At 33.7% G+C, this 23,242-nt stretch overlaps 1 protein-coding gene across 1 annotated transcript; it reads right to left on the reverse strand.

Moving 5' to 3' along the window:
- Window positions 1–528: 528 nt before the first annotated feature.
- On the reverse strand, window positions 529–12,698 carry LOC148272587 (BOS complex subunit NCLN). Its single transcript, XM_088239850.1, has 9 exons — window positions 12,435–12,698; window positions 12,157–12,344; window positions 9,105–9,291; window positions 5,459–5,616; window positions 4,789–4,998; window positions 4,094–4,348; window positions 3,235–3,393; window positions 1,490–1,710; window positions 529–1,137 (listed from the first exon to the last, which is right to left on the reverse strand). The coding sequence occupies exons 1-9, from the start codon at window positions 12,607–12,609 to the stop codon at window positions 984–986; spliced, it is 1,707 nt and encodes a 568-aa protein (XP_088095976.1). The 5' UTR covers window positions 12,610–12,698; the 3' UTR covers window positions 529–983.
- Window positions 12,699–23,242: the final 10,544 nt, after the last annotated feature.

Raw genomic sequence — 23,242 nt, forward strand, 5'->3', positions numbered from 1 at the left:
GGCACTGAGACATTTAACATGCTGTTTGTCCTACAAGGCGCGAAACATCTCATTTTCGGGTAATTCAAAATAGGCTTATTTTAATTAAACCTTGCTTAAAATTTTATCCGATGTTGCATGAAAAAAATAGTAATACCGTTACCATTGTAATTTTTTTGCATATTTAAAACTAAAAATAATAATAAAAAAAACATGAAAAGAACCTATTGCATAACTTACAAACCATATTGTGGGCTAATTACTACAACAAGGTAACTTTGAAATCAGCATTTTTTAATAACCCACCAAAAATACACATTTGTATCTTCCTGCATAAATGCTAGTAAAAGGCCAGTCGTAATTCATTGAAATTATATTATGATTATGTATTTAAATGCATGACTTGCCTATTTGTAACATTCATTCAGAATAAAAAAAATGTGTTTTACCTAATTGTAGCACTGCAATATTATAACATAATTAATTCCCATATATTTTTATTTATAACGACAACATAGTAAAAGCACTGCAGAAAAAATACAAAATAAATTGAGTACAAATATTTTACAGCCTTTTATTGTTTTTTACGGAGTTTAAGTAGGTAGATATTTGCAAGTACACTATACAAGGAATGAGTACAAAATAAATAAGAATATGAAGATGAATAAATAAAAGCTCGGCATCCTGTTTAAAAATATAATAAAATATAGAAAGTTTAACATCAAAATTGAGTTAGATAAAAAAAAAAACAAAAATGCATTTTCAACTAAAAAGTTAAAATATTAAAGACAATATGCAAAACTTGATGTTTTCATATAAACAAAAAAGGATTTTAATCCATGTAAGATAACACAACCATTAAAAGCAAATATTTCCAATTCAGGGTGATGCGAGTGACAAATGCTTCAAATTCAAAACTAGGAAACTGCCATTTCATTCACATTTGGTTGGTCCAAACTCACGCTAGGGGTGATTTTAACGATTAAATACATATAAATCAGTTCTCATTGCATCTTGTAAGATTTTATGCTGTTTTCCACGGAAAGTTTACAAACTTGGGAATATATTTTTGGGAAGTAAACTATGAATAAATAGACTAATTCGATGTACAGCAGTATTCCGACTGTCAAGATGAGATCAAATATAGCTGGCTTCACGCTGAAAACAATCAATCAAATGAATTAATAACTCAAGATTTTAACATCATCTAAATAATAAACATAAATGTGTCACATTACTTAGTATGTGGAACTGTACAATCAAAAATAGGTTGGTTGTTCAGAATACAATACGGAAGCGGTTATTATTAATAGCCCTTTCTGTGAGTAAAATTAGTGTAAAAAAATAAGTTTGCTAAAAGCAAATAAAGTTCTTGTAAATCTATGCATTTAATCATGTCAATCTTTTATGAGTAATTCAGTATGCCTATACATCATAATACAAATTTAGCATAAAAAAGTGCAAATAAGATATTCTCAATAGTGCAAGAGTCTATTTTTTTTAAACTTACTTGTAAACATTAAGCATGGCAGATGTCGGTGTGTAGGTGGAGAACTCGGGATCTCTCTTGTCCGGAGTGTAGTGTGATGTGATGACTTCGGGCAAGAACCTTCCCAGTGCGTCCGTTAGCGCCGCGATCACGGGACTGCTGGGCTGAGACACAAACTGAGTGGCGCGCGACTGCGAAGTCAGGAACTTCATCCACGACTCCAAAGACGTACTGTCAACTTTCTGTGTTAGAGAATTTCAATGTGATAAAATAAACAAGTTTTTAAAAAAATACACACCGGAACCTCTTTTTACACAGGGGGAACGTTAAAAAGTATACTAACAAAAGAGCAATGATGGATAGGTTTCCTTGTTTAAAAATCATAAAGGGCGAGCGAGCATAATACCGTACCCCCCCTCCCTGGCGGCGGCTCACTTACACGCGTGAGGGCATCGTGCTCCGGCACTTTTTAAAGGGTATGTTTTTTAATAAACATTCAGTTCGCTCCAGACACTCGAGTTGTGTGTTTCATTCGATGCCTCCGCCCTCTCCACCTCCTGCAGGACTTCGCTCTTCGCTGCTGGCTTCCGCCTTGATTGCCCTAACTGCGATCGCCTCTCTGTACCAACAGGACACGTTGAAAAGTCCTTTTCAGGACTATTGAGGTTAACTTAGCGGTCAGTGCTCTCTCGGCGCTCCGGGCTCCTAGGCTTCCCGTTTACCAGGGAGACGAAGCCGCCACCTCCCCCTGTAACGGGTTTGTTACAGGGAAATATGCATAGTTTTCTTTTTTTTTGCTTCTGTGAAAAAAGTAATATCAAGGTTCTAATTTACTATAATTTACCCAAATATTTCAATTTGAAATTTCAAAAAATTCGAGCCTTGGATCTCTGATCTGTGAGTCCGCAACACTAGCCAAGGAACCACAACCTGATCCGAACTAAGAATGAATGTAAAAAAAATAATATATTTCCAAGTAATTCAAATAGACCAAGTCAAAGAAGGAATCGTGTGTTAGAAATACCACATTGGAAAACAAGGCTAGCACAGAGACATGCATATTTTATAGGCCCAAAAATGTTTAATTCTTTTTTTACTGATAATAATTTCGTTGATCCCAAAATTTTCCTTCTTTTAAGAAACACGCACTATCCTGGATTCAAACTAAAGATATTAACTATTTTATTATATGATATATTTTGTTGCACTTTAATAATAAGGAATATTTTTGTGTTTTTTTTTTTTGTATTTTTTATTTCCTTTTTTAATTACTATAAAATAAAAAAGTACCTTATAATTAATATGTTTATTTTTTGGGTGATACTGTGTGTGTTGGATTTGTTCCGACGTTTCGGCTACCATTGCAGGAGACATCTTCAGGGTAAACAGAGTATTTTGTAGAGAAAAAATTGTGTTTAAGTACTAGTAATTTGTACTGTGTCGCAGTCGGCAGTAGGCATATTTCTATTAATTTTTGTAGTATGTAGTGCTGGGAACCATGTTGAGTTTAATTTAAGCCTGTCATCTTTGTTTACGTTATTTGGGTGTCTTTGTAATCTTTTACAGAATATTTTCTTTTCTCAAACATTTCTTGTATATCCATGAACACTTTTGTGGGATTTTTTGTTTACTATTTTTACTGTTGATATGTATTTCATTAATATGAATTTCATTGCTATTTAATTATCCTTTATTTTTTTTATACTCTGTTTTACCTCTTATGTATATTGTAAAAAACAAATAATAAAAATCAAACAATTTCTTACCAATGATTCACTGAAAATGGCACTGTAATCGGAAACAGACATATTGTACAAGTATCCCGCAAGTGCTTCGGTAATGACATGTGTGTTCACGGTCAAACTCTTCAAGTCAACACTATCCCCTGTATCCAGAAGAGAACTCCGAATGTTGGTCTTGTGACTCTGCAAAAGATAATATTAATTTAAGAAAATAAGTTCAGATACTGATTATTATTTAGGAAGTAACTTATATTTTAATACATGTAAGCTATGCATTAAAATACTTAATTAGAGAAATTTTAGAAATAAATATAATTTAAAAAATAGTAGGAAGAAATTTAACACTGAAATAATTATATAGTAGGAGATATTGTTTCCCTATAAAAAACAGTCCGCCGAAATAGTGACAGCATGTTTTTTTTTTAATGCTTTCGTCAGTGTCAAGTTGAATTATTTTATAAACAAACTATGTCCCAGTATGTTAGTCAAATAAGATTTACTTCAAACCAACAACCCAATCGGAGGTGAAATATAAAAATAAAATAAAAAGTTATATGTGGCCATATGAATGAATCCTACCAGAAAAAAAGTGTCCGCAAATGTGTTAAAAACAAATACAGTAAAACTCCGATTATCCGGAAAAATGAGTGCCAGACGTTATCACATAAAAAGATATTCAAACATTATGTCCAGTAAAGTTAATTGCATCGGCGAAGAAGCCCGTCAGCCGCCTGCACCCTTTTTTTGCTATTACAACATCTCCTTAATTTTTTGTATCCTGATATTTGTCAACCCGGACGACTAGAGTTCGGATAAACGGAGTTCCGCTGTATTACACTCCCCTACATAGATTTTGGAACAAAATTTTATTTAAATGCGCGACCTTCAATGAGCTCAGTGTAAAGGCGGGCAGCCGGCGAATGCTGAACCTCTCGTGCTCCCAAGCCAGGTTTTCATCAGCGAGGTTGATCTTCTTATGCATCCCTTCGACGCCGGCCGCCTCCTTCATGAGGGCGGCCTGCTTCAGCTGCTTGTAGAACAGATTGGTGGGGCCGCCCTCTTTGGGAGGCTTGGACACGTGCATTATCATGGAACTGCCAGAGGATAGGGAGTCCAGACACACTACGAAGGCTGCATCCTTAAAAACAAACATTACTTATTTAATATGTAGTCAGTTTTTTAATATGTAGTTTGTTATAATTATTTCTTTTAGAAAGTCAGGATATTGAGGCGAAAAAATTGTATTTACATATGTTGATTGTTAAAAGCCTATTTAGGTGGAAAATTGTTGATTGTGTCCTCAGAAGTATGAATGTTTAGTACATATACAGTAAAGACACTGCGCTGACAGTGCAAGGGCCTTGTAACTCAACATGTATTTATAATTTTCTCAAACTGAACGGTTTGGGTAGGTAGGAAGAAATTGCCTTAAGGCAATATGCCCGCCCTTATATGTATTCATATTGTATATGTATATAAAGTGTCAAATAAAATAAAATAAATAAACAAACTCTAGATGGGATTGGAGTAAGTAAATAAAGGAGATTAAAAAAGGAATTTTGGGGAAAATAACCGTACGGCAATCAAAGATCCATCCAAGGAATCCACTTGGTCTTCGATCCACTTCTTGGTGGAGTAGTAGTTCATCCTCGCAGCTCCGGTCAGCAGGAACACCAGGTTGGCTGGACCACGAGTGCTGGGTAAAGAGTACAGCTGGGAGAATATCCTGACCAACTCTAACAGCACAGCGACGCCCGACGCATTAGAGTCTGCGCCGTAAGCCAACTCCTACCAAACACAAACAAGAACCATTATGTAGATTGAATTTTCCTACTGGCATTTCTCGGGGGAACTTAAAAAATGGGCTGTAGTCTAGTGGCTAGTGTCGCGGACTCACAGATCAGAGGTCCGAGGTTCGAAACCCCACTCTCGATACCACAATTAATTTCCAAAACTTAATAGTGAGTTTAACTAGTCGAATGATGAAAATGGCCACCGAAATTTAAATATTTGGGTAAATCAAAAGAACAATTTATATTTCTTTTTTCCCAAAACAAAAAAAAATAAATTAAATGTGGTCAAAACTAAAAAATACAATTTTATAAAATGTTATTATAGCAAATTAAAATAATTGAAATATTGAAAATGTAATTTTGATTTTTACACGCCCAGAATGTTTCGGCAGATATTTACATGATTTTGACTATATTCCAAAAGAAAAATACTAAAAATTGGTTCTAGAACTTACCGGAGCAGCTGCTGAGGAGTCGTAATGTGCCACTATGGCTATGGTGGGGATTTTATTACTATCTTTAGTAACTTTCCCTGCGTGTTCTTGTCCCATTAATTGCCCGTGGAGAGTAACAACCTTTGACTCCTGCTTTTGATTTGCAGAACTTGATACAACTGAAAAATTATTCACATCTTCATATTAGCTTAGATTGTAAATAAATAAAACACGATATACAAGAACAGCAAAAAACCATCACGCCGTTTTCCCGTAAGGGTGGGCAGAGAGGTTAGAACGCCACATCACTCTATCTTTGCATACAGATCTCGCTTCCTCTACATTCATGTATCTTCTCATGCACGCGCGCCGATTATTCCGACTTTTGACATGTGCATCTTCAAGTATTTGTTGGATTTGGTCGTGCCATGTATTTCTAGGTCTTCCTCTATTTCTGCATCCATCAACATTTGCATTGTAAATATTCTTAGTCGTTCTTTCGCTGTCCATTTGCTCTACATGTCTAAACCAGCGCAGAGCTCCTTTCTTGATTTTGTCGATAATGCTTATCTCAGCCTTACATAATGTATGGATCTCTACATTTGTGCATCTATCGTACATAGTTTTACCACTCATTCGCCTGAGAGATCGCATTTTGACAGCATTCAGCCTACTTTCATCCCTATTTTTCCAAGTTTATACTTCGCTCCCATACATCAGGGTTGGGACCAGGAGCCGATTGTGAACTGCTAATTTTGCTTCTTGCGACAACCGTTTATTTGCCAAGATTGATTTAAATGTACCATTCACTCTGTTCCCGGCACTCACCCTCCTTTCAATATCTTTCTCAGTCATTCCATCCCTAGTAAACATACTTCCCAGATACGCAAATTCCTCTACCTGTTTTAGTATAACTCCATTTCGCATTTAGTCATACTTTCATTTCTTTAAAAAACCATCACATTCGATTTATCAACATTCATCGGCAAATCGCTTCCCTTGCATACATCGTGTAGACCTTTGTTACCGAGAATTGGAGTTCCTCTTCTTGCTAAGAAGCACAGCATCATCAGCATTCAAAAGACAATTGACAGTTAAACCACCCATTTTTCCTCCCATTCTTAACCTTTCAGTTGAACAGCCATGATGACATCACACATCCCTGTTTGACACCTTTATGAATGTCAAACCACGATGTGTATGATCCATTATACCCTAACACATGCTGTGCTGTCTTTATACAGAGAAATAACAGCTGGTGTCAGATTTTTACTCCATACTACGATAACACCTTCCAAAATTTTTCTCGGTCAACATGATATTTTTTCTATAATATAACAATAATAATAATAATTATGCATAACTTATACAGCGCCATTTTCGTAATATAATACCTCAAGGGCGCTTTACAAAGTGATTATATAAAGACATAAATTTAATTTTAACTTTTTAATTTAAGAAAAATAATGTACTTTTTCATATTACTTTTCCACCACATGCTATGAATTTATTCAAATGATTTAGAGAACAAGTGGGTTTTAAGTTTTTCAGAAAAATCACTTCACTCTCACAGTTTCGGATTTCTGCTGGGAGAGCATTCCATGCCGTAGGCCTGCGACCGCAAATGCACGTTCGCCGAATTTAGTGCGCTGTTTGCGTAGAGGTATAATAACTTTCCTTTCGACGTAGATGTAGCTGATCTAAGCGTAAGACGTCTGTCAGCTACTTAATCTGGAATGCAGAGTTCCCTTAGATATTCTGGAGCAGAGTTGTGCTGTGACTTATACATAAGCCAACAGAGTTTGTATTCCACCCTCTGTGGAAACGTAGCCAGTGCAATTCCCGAAGTAGTGGAGTGATATGACTGAATTTAGAGATTCCAAAAATAAGTCTCGCTGCAGCATTTAATTCAGCCTGTAGGCGAGTCATTTTATTCATTGGTAAACCTGCGTAGATACCATTACAATAATCGACTCTAGACACTACAAACGCATTTATTAATTGACGGGCGGCATCAACTGGCAAATTTTTGCATATGCATTTAATCTGTCTCAGCTGGTAAAAGCACGAACTTATCGTTCTACTAATTTGAGCGTCAAGAGAAAGGTCAAAATTAAGGATGACTCCCAGTAGTTTAACGGTGGGTAAAGCGGTACTCCTTACATCAGGTAGTGCCGTATCCTGAATCAAATTCTGTCGTCTAGCTGAAGCCATCCATAGTTGTTCCGTTTTAGATGGATTAAGTGTTAGTCTATTTTCAGCCATCCAGTTTCCTATTTTCTCAATGCATCCATTAATCAAATCAACAAGCACATTTCTCTCGCTCGGTTTACAATAAAAATAAATCTGCGTATCATCTGCATAGCAGTGAGACCACAATCCACATTCTTTGATAATATTCTCTATATCTTTGGTGTACAGGAGATAGAGGAGTGGTCCGAGTACTGATCCTTGGGGTACTCCAGTAGACACCTTAAGTTGGATGAGCTATTACCCTGGAACACAACTGCATATTCTCTTTCATTGAGATATGAACTGAACCACATATGTGCCTGATCACGGATACCATAAGTTTTTCCAGATGTTCAAGCAAAATATATAACTGGATATTGTGTGTCATTTTGTTAATGTTTAGTAAAAATACAAAAAAATATTTTATTTGTTCCCTTTTATAAGATTAATGCATTTGAAGTTTGTGGAAAATGAAACTATAGATGTGTCACTAAAAATATGTTTTTTCTTTTTAATAAATTTTGTTCACTATAAAAAAGTTAGATTTGTTGATTTTTAGGTTTTAAGAATTAACATAATCATATTAATTGCAATAAATTAACTGAGTGTGCACATTTTTCAATATTTCAGTTTCAGTGCTGCAGAGCAGCGTTTATTTTATAATTAAAAAATACATATAATAATTTGTTACCCACTAAGTCTAAAGACTTTTCGGTGGGACACATTTTTTTTTTATGACAGGTTTATATTACATTTATTTTATTTATATTTTACAAGATCGTTTTTAAAAAATAAACTAAAAAACAATATTTAAGTAAGTCAATTTTTTAATTTGTATTTCCAGAACTAGGCTTTCCCATTTCAAAAATGCAAGGGATGCCTAAAATGCATGATTTTTCAGACATAATGTCTGTCTAAAGTAAAAAGTGGTAAACTCTGAAAAATAAATCGATAGATTCATCATCCTCCACACAAATGGAACAGGGGGAGGGGTTGACCAGCATTGCCAGCCTGAGAGTAGCGATTAATCATCAGGTGAGAAATTTTAAAATGCCTGTCTCAGAGCATTGCCGGTCGCACGCCTGTCTAAACCTTAAAATGCCTGTCAAATGCCGCAAACACCCTTCATATGGAAACCCTAACCGCAGCAGGCCAGTAGGGCCGATTATAATGGCCAATTACAGCGCAGGATACCCAGGCTCGAGAAAAATTGAGAATCTCACATTTGAAAATGAAACCCAGAACCCTCCATGTGTGAAGCACCAGGGGACCACATTGTAGACTAGACTATTTGTTAAACGTTTGATTTTTACTTGTTTTACATTCATTTCATATGTACATATTTTTTGTTCGGGGTTGCTCATAGTTTAACAGAATCAATCAAATAAAATACATATGTGGAAATTCGATATGCACTGATTATAATATTGTTTACCTATTTGATACCCATTAGCTGAAGCCATATTGAACATGGCATCTGTTGCACTTCCCGACTTATCGTCTTTAGTGAAACTAGCTGCCAAGTCATTCACTATTCCATTCATCTCGGTAGACCACGGAACGAAATAAACAGGTACAGAAATTTCCTGCGCTCCCATTGCATTCTCTAACAAAAGCATGTGCTGAAAACAAAATTAATAAATTATAACATAACTCCAGACCAGGGCCTCGATTATGATGGGAAAATAAAGACGTCATACCTTCACCTTGGCGGTATAGTTGAAGATAAATTCCCTCTAGCGATTACAAAGATATACTACCGACCTCCCACCTTCAAGTTTTGGGTAGGTACATCGATATGAAACACATATCTACGCTCTAAAATGACATAGCTTCAGTATGACGTCATAGTTGAAGATAAATGTCTCCCGACTGACTACAAAGGTATACTACCGACACCCCCACCATCAAGTTTTGATGTAAGTACATCGGTTTATACCGACGGGTCTAGAACCCCTCGATACATTTATCTACGCATCAAAAGTGTCAAAAATTTTGTTCCACCGAGCAATTTTTCCTTTAATTATGATTCATTAAAATTTTTAATCGTTTTGAGGTTGGCACTTTTTTTCTTAACAGCCTATTAAAAATATGAGAGAGAAATAAGTAAATTTTGAAGTCAATAAAACGAACGCCTAGATGTGAAAATAATGTCGCTAGGTTCTGTCCTATTAACATATGAGTATCTAGGCGTTAGGAAGTTACCACTGTAAAAAATACATTTAGTTATTATATTTTTTCCATCTATTTTACTATCTTTCCGAGTGTATATATCGAGACGTTAAAGGAGCCAGCTTTGTAGTCAATCGGTAGATACATACAGACAATTGTTAGCGTACCGTAAAGGTGATTTCCAAAAGTCATACAAAATGCTTGTTCAAGCTAGCATCTTTTGCTTGAATTGGGATTTATTGAAGTTTATAATCGCTTTGAAGTGACCACTTTTTATTACAGAAGCTTATTTAAAATATAAATGAGAACTATTTTAAATGTTAATGACGTAAGGAACGCGGACTATTTATTTGCGGCCATTCATTGGCTTGTTTCGATCATATGATGTCGATATGAAGTAGGTAGAACATACCGAGGTAAGATGCAGATAGTACAGAAGTTAAGTATACTGTCTCGATATAGACAATGAAGATAACGTTCATAATCGAGGCACAGTTGATTAAAACCCTAACAAATTCCCAAAGCAATAGTACCTGAGCAAAAGTGAAATACCTAATCAGGAAGGACAGTGGTTTTATTTATTTTTTATTTTAATAAAATAAATATATAACATTTATAACAAAGTTTTTATTTTATAATAATTCTATGTTAAAATAATTTTTTTGAAAAAAAATTACTAATCGAATAAAAAAAAATATTTTATACAATACTTTTTAAATAAAATCAATATTTGTAAATTAATAAGATAAGTAAGAATAATCCAATTATTAATAATCTACCTACATTCAGAGTATATAACCTACTTGCTGATGTAAGTAATACACTTTTAGGGATTCTCTGTTATTACACGGCTTTTATTGATTTCATCTTAATAATAACTAATCTAATGATCAATACATTGTTAAATTCCGATAGAAAAAAATATCTAATAGTTTAAACGAATTCCATAGTATTGTAAAATAAACATTAAAGGTAACTATTCGTAAAAACCTATCATTAATACACAATGTTCAGGAAATGGTGACTTGGTAATGGATTCTTTTAAGATACCCAAAATCTAAGTAAGTTGCAAATCTAAATAGTGGACTAACTCGGAGGATCGTACGCTGCCTGTGCTTTGGGACTGTTTATATAAACACAGTGTTTCATTTTAAATAAATTCAAAATGTTTTCCCACAAAGTAAATGCAGAAACAATGAATAATAATATGAGATTAACAGCGTACAAGATTGGAAAGTTAGAGAAAAAACAGGCTAAAGAACGACAGTACTATCTTAGTTATGTGATGATGGACACTGGATTCTCACATGAAAGTGTTGGCATTATTTTCAATTTCCTTTCCCTTTCATTTTCCCTTTCCGCTCCTAATGGTGCATAGGGCACTGCATCGGTACACCAATTGCAGCGTATCTTGATCAATTTTGTTACATGAAGGTAAGCCGATCAGTCTTACGCCTCAGGTACCAGTCCAGGGACTATGAAATGAACGTAGTCATGCAGAAAGCAGCAAGTCCACAAATTTGAAAAAATTAGATATTGATGTTATCGGGTGCAGTAAGGTAAATCCTATGTTCTGCTTATAACAGCCAGACTGCTTTCATACAAAAAACTGTATTAATCACCATCTGAAAATGGTGTCGATTGCAAAAACGGCATTTCTCAATTTGCAGTAAACACTCACAGCACTAAAAAATCTCACGGTACTTTAAAAATCATTAAAACTGGTCAATTACATAATAAGATTCTTGTTTTTAATTTTTTTTAAAACTAATTTATTCATTTGTTAAAGTCAAAAACATTCCAACTATTGTGTAGATTTGATTATTAAGTCTTTTTACAAAAGTGCTATTATCTCAAATTCACTTTCCTATGGCTGGCTGCTTTCCTCATAACTACGTTCAAATATTCTAGTATAAAAACACCTTTTCAAATAAATATTTCATATCTACCATATCGGGAATCGAACCCGAGACCTCTTGCATGGTAGGCAAACGCACTGACCATTACACTACGAGGTCGACTATAATTCACTGCTAAATTATTGAACCCGTTGTGAAAACAATAATAATAAATAATAACAGAAAAATATTTAGGCTACATTCTTCAAATCTGATTCCTTGAGGCTACAGTAGCATATTGATATTCAAAATAATCAGGGAAAAGTTGCTTCAACTCAAAAAAATTAAACCACTTTCATAAAGTGTTATTTCCTGACTGATGATAAATGAACTAATATAACGACATGATTGTTAGTAAGTTTTTATGGATACGGGAAGCGCTGGTCAATTAAATAATTCATGTTATTTTTATCTCACCTCCCGTTCCAATTCTGATAAGCTATTTAAGTCTCCCGGCAGCAGCAGAAGTAGGGCTCCCGCCTTGGAGCGTATCTCTAGAAATTGGTCGACGGATAAGTCCTGAAGCCTGGCTACAACGCAGTGGCGAGAGGTGCTCCATCCTGCCAGAGATCGGGCTTCCAAATTTACAGAAGCGCTTCTACAACCTACAACACAAATTAAACACGCAACATTTACCACAACACAAATCGAAACCCGTTTATAAGAAAGTCCATCAAACGCGATAATTCAATTACCGTGCATGACTCCGTGCAAGTCATATTGCTGCATCCGATAAACGGGAAACTCATGGGAAGCCGCGACAGGATTTGCGGGAGAAATAATTATAAATATGGGCAACGCTACAAGCAAATAATAAGGAAGATAACCGCGAAAAAGTTCCGCAAAGCTGTCCGCTTCTTCCAACCACATTTTAATTGAAAATATTGCTTTCAAATTGAACAAACTATAATACCACTTGACAACCTACCGCGGCGGACATGAGATTTCAGAGCAAAATCAAAGATTTCCGTATAGAAATTCTCAAATAATTTGACCATAGAAAATAAAATGTCATCAAGTATCCGATGAGCTGTCACAAAATAACCAGTTAGGTACTTCCTTAATATTTCCACGAAAAACTGTTGGGTGGGAAATATATTATACTGATTAGGTTTCAACTATTTTTATAATCTGTGTTTTCAGAGTCAAATTATGTAATTCGAATGACATGATTATTGTAAACTTCTACTCCCATACATTTTTTTATTTCTCAGTTTCGGGTTTTATTTTTAAATAATTTGGAAATCAAAAAGCGTAGTCATAGAATTAAGAATAGTCCAGAAGGAGCGTAGAATACATCGGACTGTGTCCAAAAATCCCCCCATTTTGCTCCACTTTCACCGCGCGCATTCGTAAAGTCACCGCGTAATGCTGTCAGATGGGAAAAAATATAATCACAACACAAATATAAGGTAAAAAAAATAATTTGTTAATTTCTCTAAAATGTTATTGTGTACGCGGAAAAATTGATTAACACAACCGAGTAGATAAGTAAAGGCTCATTAATAAAAGTAATTGAATTAATGAACTTTATACTTAAAATACAAAACAAATTTTATTTAACATATAAGAGATATTTTTATGCCGTATTAAAATATATTTGATTTGATTTGACGTGTATATTTCATTTTTTAAAGATAATGTCGGTCAAATGTCTACTACGGCGTTGATGTATCCGAGGTCCAATTTTCATTAGTTCTTTCATTAGCAAAGTAGGGTAAAAAAAATTACTACCCTAGCAACTCTAACGAAATGTCCCTTTTTGTTTTTTTCGACAATCTGACAGATGAAAAAGTAATTAAATTTTTAAGTAATGCATTTGCTACTAACACGTGCATTTGCTAATTACACATGAAATGTGATCCCATCCTGTTCCTTTAAGATCCCAGTAGTATTTCTACATTTTAAAACGACACAACACGGCATACTTGAATTCAAATCAAGAGTTGCGTACTGAGCGGCGTCTACAAAGAAACTAATGGGTCAAAACGTAAAAACATTATTTTTAGACTAGTTTAGTCGCCTTCTGTTTGATGCTCGTATGCGGTTTCTGGACTTATGTTTAGGTATCATAGCACCTAAAAAACGTAAAATGAATGCTTTTCTCCCCAGCCTATAACTAATACAATTTAGAACACTGCTGGGTCGCAATTTTTTTTAAAGCTTTTACATTCTGTAAAATAGCATCAAAACAAATTGAAATTGAAATAGTTATGTACCTTTTCTCATTTACCAATAGAGCGGAACCTACCATAGGTTCACTTGGTACAAAGAACCAGACACTTGCGCACAAGGGAGGCAGCACTGGATTTAACGGGATCTTAGCGCTCGGTCACATACCAAAAAGGGACAGCATACACATTTGTAAATTTTTCTCCCTGCCCCTATATCCCGGTTCATCCAGGGTCGGGCCTCATTGTACGCAAGTGACGGAGCGCTAGATCCTGTTAGCCCAGCACTGTTTACCAAAACAAATAAAACTCTTTGTTTGAATTAATATATTTATTAATCACGTTTACATTAGTACCTTTATGTAATAAAAAAAAACATAGGCAAATAGAGTATCACAATAGAAACAAAATAAGATGTTTTCTTACGTGCAAATATAAAATACATTAGCATTTAAAAATACTTCTTGTGTTTGGCATTAATAAACAAAAAATAAATATAAGTAAAAGCTGCAGTTTTTAAAACCAAATTGCCTTTTAATTACGCGATTAGAAAAAAAGCCTGAATAATCCAAATTAAAATGCAAAATTTGTAATAAGTACCTATTTATTGATGTACCTAAGATATATACATTTAAATATGTACAGCTTTTTTTAAAATTTGACAACCATTGCAGCAATTACATAACCAAATAAAATGTAATCAAATTCGATAGAACTTAAAATGAAATAATGAGGAAAAAGTATAATCACAGGTAACAAATTCATTATATTATATAAGTAAAAATGTCGTTATTACTCATTTGATAGTAATATTAATGGTAACCTAACTAGATTCTAGCAATATTAATGATTTTCATATTAATTTGGTTTGATTCGTACCCACATTATTTAATGAGAAAATATGATGCAACAAATGTTTATTTGTTAGATTATTAATAAAAGATGTACCAAATTTCGGAACTATTTAAGCTTAGTATTAAGAGTGAATAAATTAATTGGTTTAAATAAAATAAAAAAACATTTATTTAATCCAATAACATATAATAAAATAGACAAGTCACAAATGCTCAGTAGATGGAATTTCAATTCGTGGGTATTTTGCCTCCTTTTCTTCATTCTCTAATGCTCTTTTATTGTGATCTATACAATACCTATATGTTTACTGAATTTACTACAAATGTGTTAAAATAAGGCATATCAAATGTTTCATCTATATTGCTAGTATCTTATTAATTTGTTTAGCTTACTAGAGAAGTAGCGAGATGACTTATCACAGATGACGATCAATGAAAATAATTGACCACTGCGAAAGCAGGCTATTTCACAACTTAGATTCAATTTGTTACTAAATAGTAATGGACATTCAACTCTAGTCTACAATACATAAGTCTAATTGCAGCATATATAATATGTAATATAAACTATCGTTGGAGTTGAAAATATTTGTAAAGTAATATTTAGTGTAGTTACTTAACAGTCTGTTTATTTAATAAAGAGAATCGCGTTGCTAGAATAGTTGAGATGTTGCTACATCTAAATTTCAATACATCATTAAGTTATAAAATTTTATTTGAATTGGCATGGAAATGTCTTTTTATTTCTAATTAATTATATATAATATTTTTATTCGTAAATACACACATTTGTACCATAATCTTTTTACAATAAGTTCTAAGGATTATAATTCTTTTGAAGTGCATATAATTAATTTCAAATCACAATATAATGCATACAAAAAATATAAATATTTAATTTAAATTCATAATTTTTACAATTTTCTTAGATGTGTAAGATATTTGGGCATATACCGTGTTTATTTAGGTACTTATATTTTTGAAAAACATTTTTTTTACACCGACAAATAAGATCATGTTAATAAATTTAAAACTTTTTTCTCATAGGATTCATATAATTTTCTTATATTTTGGAATATTTCACTTCCCATTGGACCGTAGTAAATGGTTTGAAGTAAATCTTATTTGACTAACATACTGGGACATTTTTGTTTCCGACTGTTTTTTACAAGGACACAATACCTCCTATCATTCTCATCATCATATCTTCTCATGTCATTTCACTACCAATGTCTTTTGGACTAGCGGTTATAGTCGTCATCTCCTAAATAAGATAAACGATTTTGACGGCTATCGCCGGCAGAACTATTACTTATTACTTTTTTTACACAATCATAATTTTCCAGGCCAATATATATTTCGTACTGTTAAAATAAGATGTAACATTTTTGGGATACTTGAACTATGTATTCATGCGCAAAGATTGGAGCAATAATGTGACAATCATAAACACATAATCAGTGGAATTATTTTTAACAATAGGTATGACAAGCTAAAATAAGCATGATGATTAAAATGTTTTCATAATAAATTTAAAATTACTTTTTATTTAAACAGAATTCATTAATTCGTAACATTTAAATGTCATTTCGTGTACCTGCCATCTAGAACTAAACAAACAAACCATCACGCCGTTTCTGCGTAAGGGTAGGCAGAGAGGATAGAACGCCACAACACTCTATCTTTGCATATAGATCTCGCTTCCTCTACATTCATACATCTTCTCATGCACGCGCGCCGATTATTCCGACTTTTGACATGTCCATGTTTAAGTATTTGTTGGATTTGGTCATGCCATGTCTTTCTCGGTCTTCCTCTAATTCTGCATCCATCATCATTCGCATTGTAAATATTCTTAGCCGTTCTCTCGCTGTCCATTTGTTCTACATGTCCAAACCAGCGCAGAGCTCCTTTCTTGATTTTGTCGATAATGCTTTATAATATTTACGCCATTTCTAAATGAGATCAAAATCAATCAAGTTTAAGTATATGAAAGCAGTTGTTTTATTGCTTAAAATTAGAATTAACTGCGTGTTTTTTACTAATGTTTATATATTTTTGAATACACATAATATTACAAAAAATGTTTATATTAATTGTGATATTTCTCATATCGCATGTAGCTTCATAATTTTGTACATAAAATTAATTTATAACATCAAAACTCAAGTTATAAACAAATAATTATTTTAGGGAATGATTTTTTTATAAAATTTATAATTGAAACATTAAATTTATGGTTATTTTTAATTATAACTTTTAAATTGTAAATTCAGTACTGGGCGACTGCCTTATAGGAACCAATAGAACTTTGCAGTTCCTCGTTCCAGAATTAGACAAACAAATTGAATTTTACTTTAGTTCGCACATAACTGGACGGGCAAAAAGGTTGTGTGGGGGTTGATGTAATTGTTTAGAAGTTCTTAATAAATTAACATCAAACCAATTTCAGATCAAATACGACACTGAAAGAATTAACCATGACACGAATTTATATTATATAGGTATTTGAAAGTCTTAGAGAGAGAGAGAGAGCAAAAAGCTAACTGAACCGAAGCCGGCACGGGACACGGAGATTCTGTTGAGATTTTATTGTGTCGACGTCGAGCAGTTCCGGTGTGCCTTACACGGTGTTGTTAGCTGTAAAAATGCAGCGTGAGTGCATGCCCATAGTTCTATCCAATCTATGGACCGCGCATGCTATTCACATATTAAAATCCTTAAAAATAAAATCGAGAGGAAATTAGTCCGTCTTGTGGTCTATTGGTTAGCGCGCTTAACTACTTTTTCTAAGGTCCTGATTTCGATTCCCGGCAAGGTAGACAATAGGTAGTTTTTCACCGCAATATTTCATGGCCGCTGGACTGGCACCTGAAACGTGAGACTGATCTTGCTACCGTGTATATTACAATTCATTATTGATAGCCTGCATTTGGAGCACCAATTCAGTGCCCTATTCACTATTCAGTGCGGATAAAGGAATTATAATGATATTACTCAAAATAAACCAGATAATGTATGGTCGCCCTAACTTGTGAAACTCTTTTGTCCACAAATGGTAAAAAATGATATTTTGGCGTTTTCTGTCTCAAGACTTTAAATAATCCATATATTTATTTATTTATTCATATTTTTCTCTTACAAACTATAATTAATAATAAAAATAATGTGACCTCACTGGGGTTACCCGTGCCGAGGACACTTAACAATATACTTTTTTGAAATGTTTTTACATTTGAGAATAAACAAAGAAGACTAACTTAATAAACAGAGATAATAAACAAAATATTTACAGTTTTAAAAACTGGGTATATATGTACATCTATATTGTTTATATTACAAAACGCACAATGAAAATAACAAAAACCTAACATAAGCTATACACTTGTGGAGCAGTTGATTCAATATTGGTTTGGGCGAATGAGACAATCCATTTTACCTAGCTCCACTATCCATTTTTTTATAGCCTTTTTAAGCATGTTCTCGTTATTAATTGTTTTAATAGATAGTGGAAGTAGATTAAAGATTTTAATTGAATAATACTCAAAATCCCTTTGTAATATGTGTAAAACTTGCATATCCGTATAGTGATGCATTACTTTAAAAAAAAACCCTTTGCTATAATTTACTACTGAAGTAAAAACTGTTTGTATTCTCCCCTGAACAAAAGTCAGTTTGGAACTTACGAGTTTTACAAATAAGGTCGATGCTACAGTACTGCTTTAAAGCATTTTAATAAAACATAAATATTAACAAATTATTGCTCCAAAACTTGAGTGCACGAAAAACGATTGAAACCAAATATGTATACAAAATAAAAACGTATGTTATAGCTGAGAAAACAAAATAAAAAAATAATACTGATTTTATCTTGTTACATTTTAGTAATACATAAAGTTAAACAAGTATCTTATAAAATAAATACAGCACCAAAAATTCAAGATAAATACACAGCTATACATAATATTAACAATTGTTTTGATATTATGATGTGAAGCCAAAACCATACATCAAATATTCAAAACAGAAATCTTAAAAAAGTTATAGATCATTGTGTAAGCTCTTATTCACTAAAATAATAACACAGTAATCTTTTTAAAAATTAATAAAAATAACATTGAATGAGATTTCGATTCTACAACTAAAATAAACAAAAAAGTAGCAATGATAGATAAAAAGGTTTTTTTAAATCAGAATAACAATTTATCATGAAGTGTTACAGAGTGAATGCCGATTTAATCAATAAAATAGTATTATTGAGGTCCACCAGTCACTCTTAAATAAAAAAAATGTTATATAGTGGAATTGCATATTATAATTATTGGCCCTATTTTCATACCAAATATATGTAAATGTTTGTAAATTCATAAAATTGTCATAGATTTTGAAATAAATAAACAATTTTAAAGTGTCAAAGCAAGAAATTAGCTCGGTAAATTTTACCCATTTTTGATCACTTACCAGTTGAATTTTATAAAAAATATTTCTGGTTTCAAATAGTTTCCAACCGGAATATATTTTACCTTGAAAAAAAAACAAGATGTAGCCAAATGACCCTCAAGAAAAACACTCAACATGTGGAATCAAGATTTGCCTGAACAAGCCTCGGGGTCATCAGTATAGTTTTGTTCAAGTCCAATTAAATATACAAGTAACTAGCGCAAAGAAAATGCCATTTCAATTAGTAGATAATTGCCCTTCGTACTTTTATTCTTAAAGGGACTTTCGTCGTGCAGAAATATGCCAAATTTGGTATCTATTTTATTTTAAAATTGTTGAGGGCAATACCATATTTGCTATTCAGTAGGGCCTTGACAATTCGGACAGGCAAAAAACAGGACCTTGGCAGATTACCAAGGTGTCCGGATTTTGGTCTGCAATACTTAATGGTAATATGTATGTTTAACTTTAGAAAATTTCTTTAAATTATCAAGACAACCTCGACAATATTGACAATAGTGAATAATAAACACGAAGTAAGGCTGCGTTTGCAATGAAGCTAAAAATAAATAAATTTAAGTAGCTGTCTCGATGATTGACAATAGACGGCTTAGCGCGGCGCTCGACGCAGGTGAAATGCCTCCCGCCTCCCCCGCCCCATCCGTGCGGATTACCACGATCATCGGATAAGCGGGGGTCCGGACTAGCGAAGCCCTACTGTGTATTAGATGTAGCGAGTATAGGAGTAACGGGTCTATTTATTATACATCAGTGCCTGGGTCACACTTAGCAAAACTATCAAGTGGTTAACTTACACATCTTTAGGTCAAAAGTCTTAAGATGTAAAGCGTAGAGGAAGGTGGTCACACTCAATAAGGTTTAAAACCTGTCATGTAGTCATTTCACACACCATGTATATTGTAACATTTATCATTCCACTACGTTTGTACTATCAATATCTCTTAACTTTTTGGAACTCATCGAGGTATTAATTTATTTGAGCTTTTGTGCAGAGCACATCGTGAGTATTTAGAAATTTATTTCAACCAACCAAACTCTGAAAATTTGGATAAAAAATCCTGAGAAGGTTAGAATGCGAGGCCTATCATATTATAATAATAATTAGTAGTTTAATTTAAGTATAGATATTGTATATTTATGTAAATGGTGTAAATATTACTTTGTATACTAAAACGAAAGAAAAACTAACGTAAGAAAATAAAACACAATTTTTGATTGGAGGTAAATAAAAAAAACAGTACCACAGATTTTTTTTAAAGAGTAATATTTGCGTTCTTATGATTTACCTAAATATTTCAATTTAACATTTTCAACGAGTTTATTTATTGTGGATAACTTATATAGCGCCATTTTCGTAATAAAATACCTCAAGGGCGCTTTACATGGTGATTCTACTGTTAAGTTAATTTAATTGAAGCTTTAAATTTGTAATTTGATTAAAATAATTTATTTTGTTGTCACGTGCTACGGATTTATTCAAATGATTTAGAGAACAAGTGGGTTTTAAGTTTTTTCCGAAACATCACTTCACTTTCACAGCCTCGCACCTCTGCTGGGAGAGCATTCCATGCCATAGGGCCTGCGACCGCAAATGCGCGCTCACCAAATTTAGTGCGCTGTTTGCGTAGAGGTATAATAACTTTTCCTCTCGCCGTAGACGTAGCTGATCTAAGCGTGAGACGCCTGTCAGCTAGTTCATCTGGAATGCATAGTTCCCTTAGATATTCCGGAGCCGAGTTGTGCAGTGACTTATACATAAGCCAACAGAGTTTGTATTCGACCCTCTGTGGAAAACGTAGCCAGTGTAGTTCCCGAAGTAGTGGAGTGATATGACTGAACTTAGAGATTCCGAAAATAAGTCTCGCTGCGGCATTCAATACAGATTGTAGGCGAGTCATTTTGTTCATTGGTAGACCTGCATAGATACCATTACAATAATCGACTCTAGACACTACAAACGCATTTATTAATTGACGGGCGGCATCAACCGGCAAATTTTTGCGTATGCATTTAATTTGTCTCAGCTGGTAGAAGCATGAACTTATCGTTCTACTAATTTGAGCGTCAAGAGATAGGTCAGAATTGAGTAAAACTCCCAGTAGTTTAACGGTGGGTAAAACGGCACTCCCTACATTGGGTAGAGCCGTATCCTGGATCAAATTCTGTCGTCTGGCTGAAGCCACCCACAGTTGTTCAGTTTTTGATGGGTTTAATGTTAGTCTGTTTTCAGCCATCCAGTTTCCTATTTTCTTGATGCATCCATCAATTAAATTGACAAGCACACTTCTCTCGCCTGGTTTGCAATAAAAATAAATCTGCGTATCATCTGCATAGCAGTGCGACCACAATCCACATTCTTTGATAATGTTCTCTATATCTTTAGTGTAAAGGAGATAGAGAAGTGGTCCGAGTACTGACCCTTGAGGCACTCCTGTAGACACCCGAAAGTTGGTTGAGCTTTTACCCTGGAACACGACTGCATATTCTCTTTTATTAAGATATGAACTGAACCACATATGTGCCTGATCACGGATACCATAAGTTTTCTCCAGACGTTCAAGCAAAATATTATGGTCTACAGTATCAAATGCAGCACTCATGTCCAGAAGAGCCATCAACACCAGATTACCAGAGTCCACCGACGTTATAATGTCAGACAGTACTCTTATCACTCCCGTCTCCGTGGAATGAAAACGTCGGTATGCCGATTGCCTTACCGAAAATAAAGAATTCCGCTCGATATAGTTAACGAGCCTGTGAGAAACTATTTTTTCTAGTATTTTTGATACGATGGGAAGATTTGAAATAGGGCGAAAACTGGAAAGATCTTCCACATCTAGTTGGGAATTTTTTAAAAGTGGAGTTACATTTGCTTTTTTTTATGGCTCTCGGAACAATGCTGCGCTCCATGGATGTATTAAATAAATCTGTTAAAAATGGAGCTAATACGTTAATGCATTTTTTCAAAAGCCATGTTGGCATCGGATCTAATATACATTGTTTGTTGGGTAATGCCGCAACAATTTTTTTAACCTCATTTATAGATGTTGGTTCAAATTTACTGAATTTTTGAAGGGCATTATCTAAAATTACAGGTTTTTGTTGTAAATAACTCACTATTAGAAAATGGGAATCACGTTAGGGTAGAGTGGGAATCGAACCACGGACCTTTGAGTCGTGAGTCCGAGATACTAGCCACGAGACCACAACCCGATTTTACTTCATAAACTATTGTTTTTTTGCTAGAAATGACTTGGGATTTTTCGCACCAACGCAAAATAGGCTGGTATTAAAAGGGTTGTTTAAAATGAGAAAGTTCAGTAGTTTTAAAATTCTTTTTTGTTTGTTAAGCCAAAACATTTTTTTTCATTTTTATGTTTTGTGTTTCTGAAATTACTACGCACGTAACATCTCAAGCTCTCTTCCGCTTGTTCTCGGTCGATTCTGCCGATTGATCCGATGACGGTAAATAAAAAATCTTTCACAACTCTGTCATCATTGGTTGATTGATAAGAACTAGTGACGTCGTTCAAAGTAGCTCATTATTATTAAAATATTTTTTCATACATTTTCAAGAAGCTGTACAATTTAATGCTGTAATTTTTACCATGTGTAAGAAAATATTTCCTCATTTTAAAAACCTGTTAGGGCTACATAAGCATATTATAAGGTCAAGTCATGTTAGGTCTCCTCTGATTAGCATAGTCATCATGAGCTTTTCAAAGTTAATTTCAAATTTGTCTCCAATATAAGTTAATTTATTGAGCTAGCTTTTATTTTGCACAACACCATATTAGAATCTTAGTATTAAATCAAACACTGATTAAAGTCTATTTAAAAAAAAAACTAATGTTTTTAAACAAACTAACGACTTAAATCAGTGTTCAATTCAATATTAAGGTTATTTTATTATTGACTGGCTTTTACCCATGGCTTCGCTCGCGTGGTATTAGGGAGAAATTAGTTTGGTAATTAATTAATGTTGTCGTTTATCAATAAGATTTTTACTGATAAATA

The sequence above is a fragment of the Micrasema longulum genome, unplaced genomic scaffold (assembly GCF_059751315.1).
Source record: "Micrasema longulum isolate JH-2025_06_02 unplaced genomic scaffold, ASM5975131v1 h1tg002281l, whole genome shotgun sequence".
Taxonomy (NCBI): domain Eukaryota; kingdom Metazoa; phylum Arthropoda; class Insecta; order Trichoptera; family Brachycentridae; genus Micrasema; species Micrasema longulum.

What these genes read in the sequence shown, in the direction of transcription:
- LOC148272587 (XM_088239850.1), bottom strand. Translation starts at nt 12,609, where the DNA reads ATGTGGTTGGAAGAAGCGGACAGCTTTGCGGAACTTTTTCGCGGTTAT. An exon ending in TATCAGAATTGGAACGGGAG is followed by an intron (nt 9,292 to 12,156) that starts GTGAGATAAAAA and finishes TTTTGTTTTCAG; the next exon opens with CACATGCTTTTGTTAGAGAA. An exon ending in CCATTTTCAGTGAATCATTG is followed by an intron (nt 1,711 to 3,234) that starts GTAAGAAATTGT and finishes TCTCTAACACAG; the next exon opens with AAAGTTGACAGTACGTCTTT.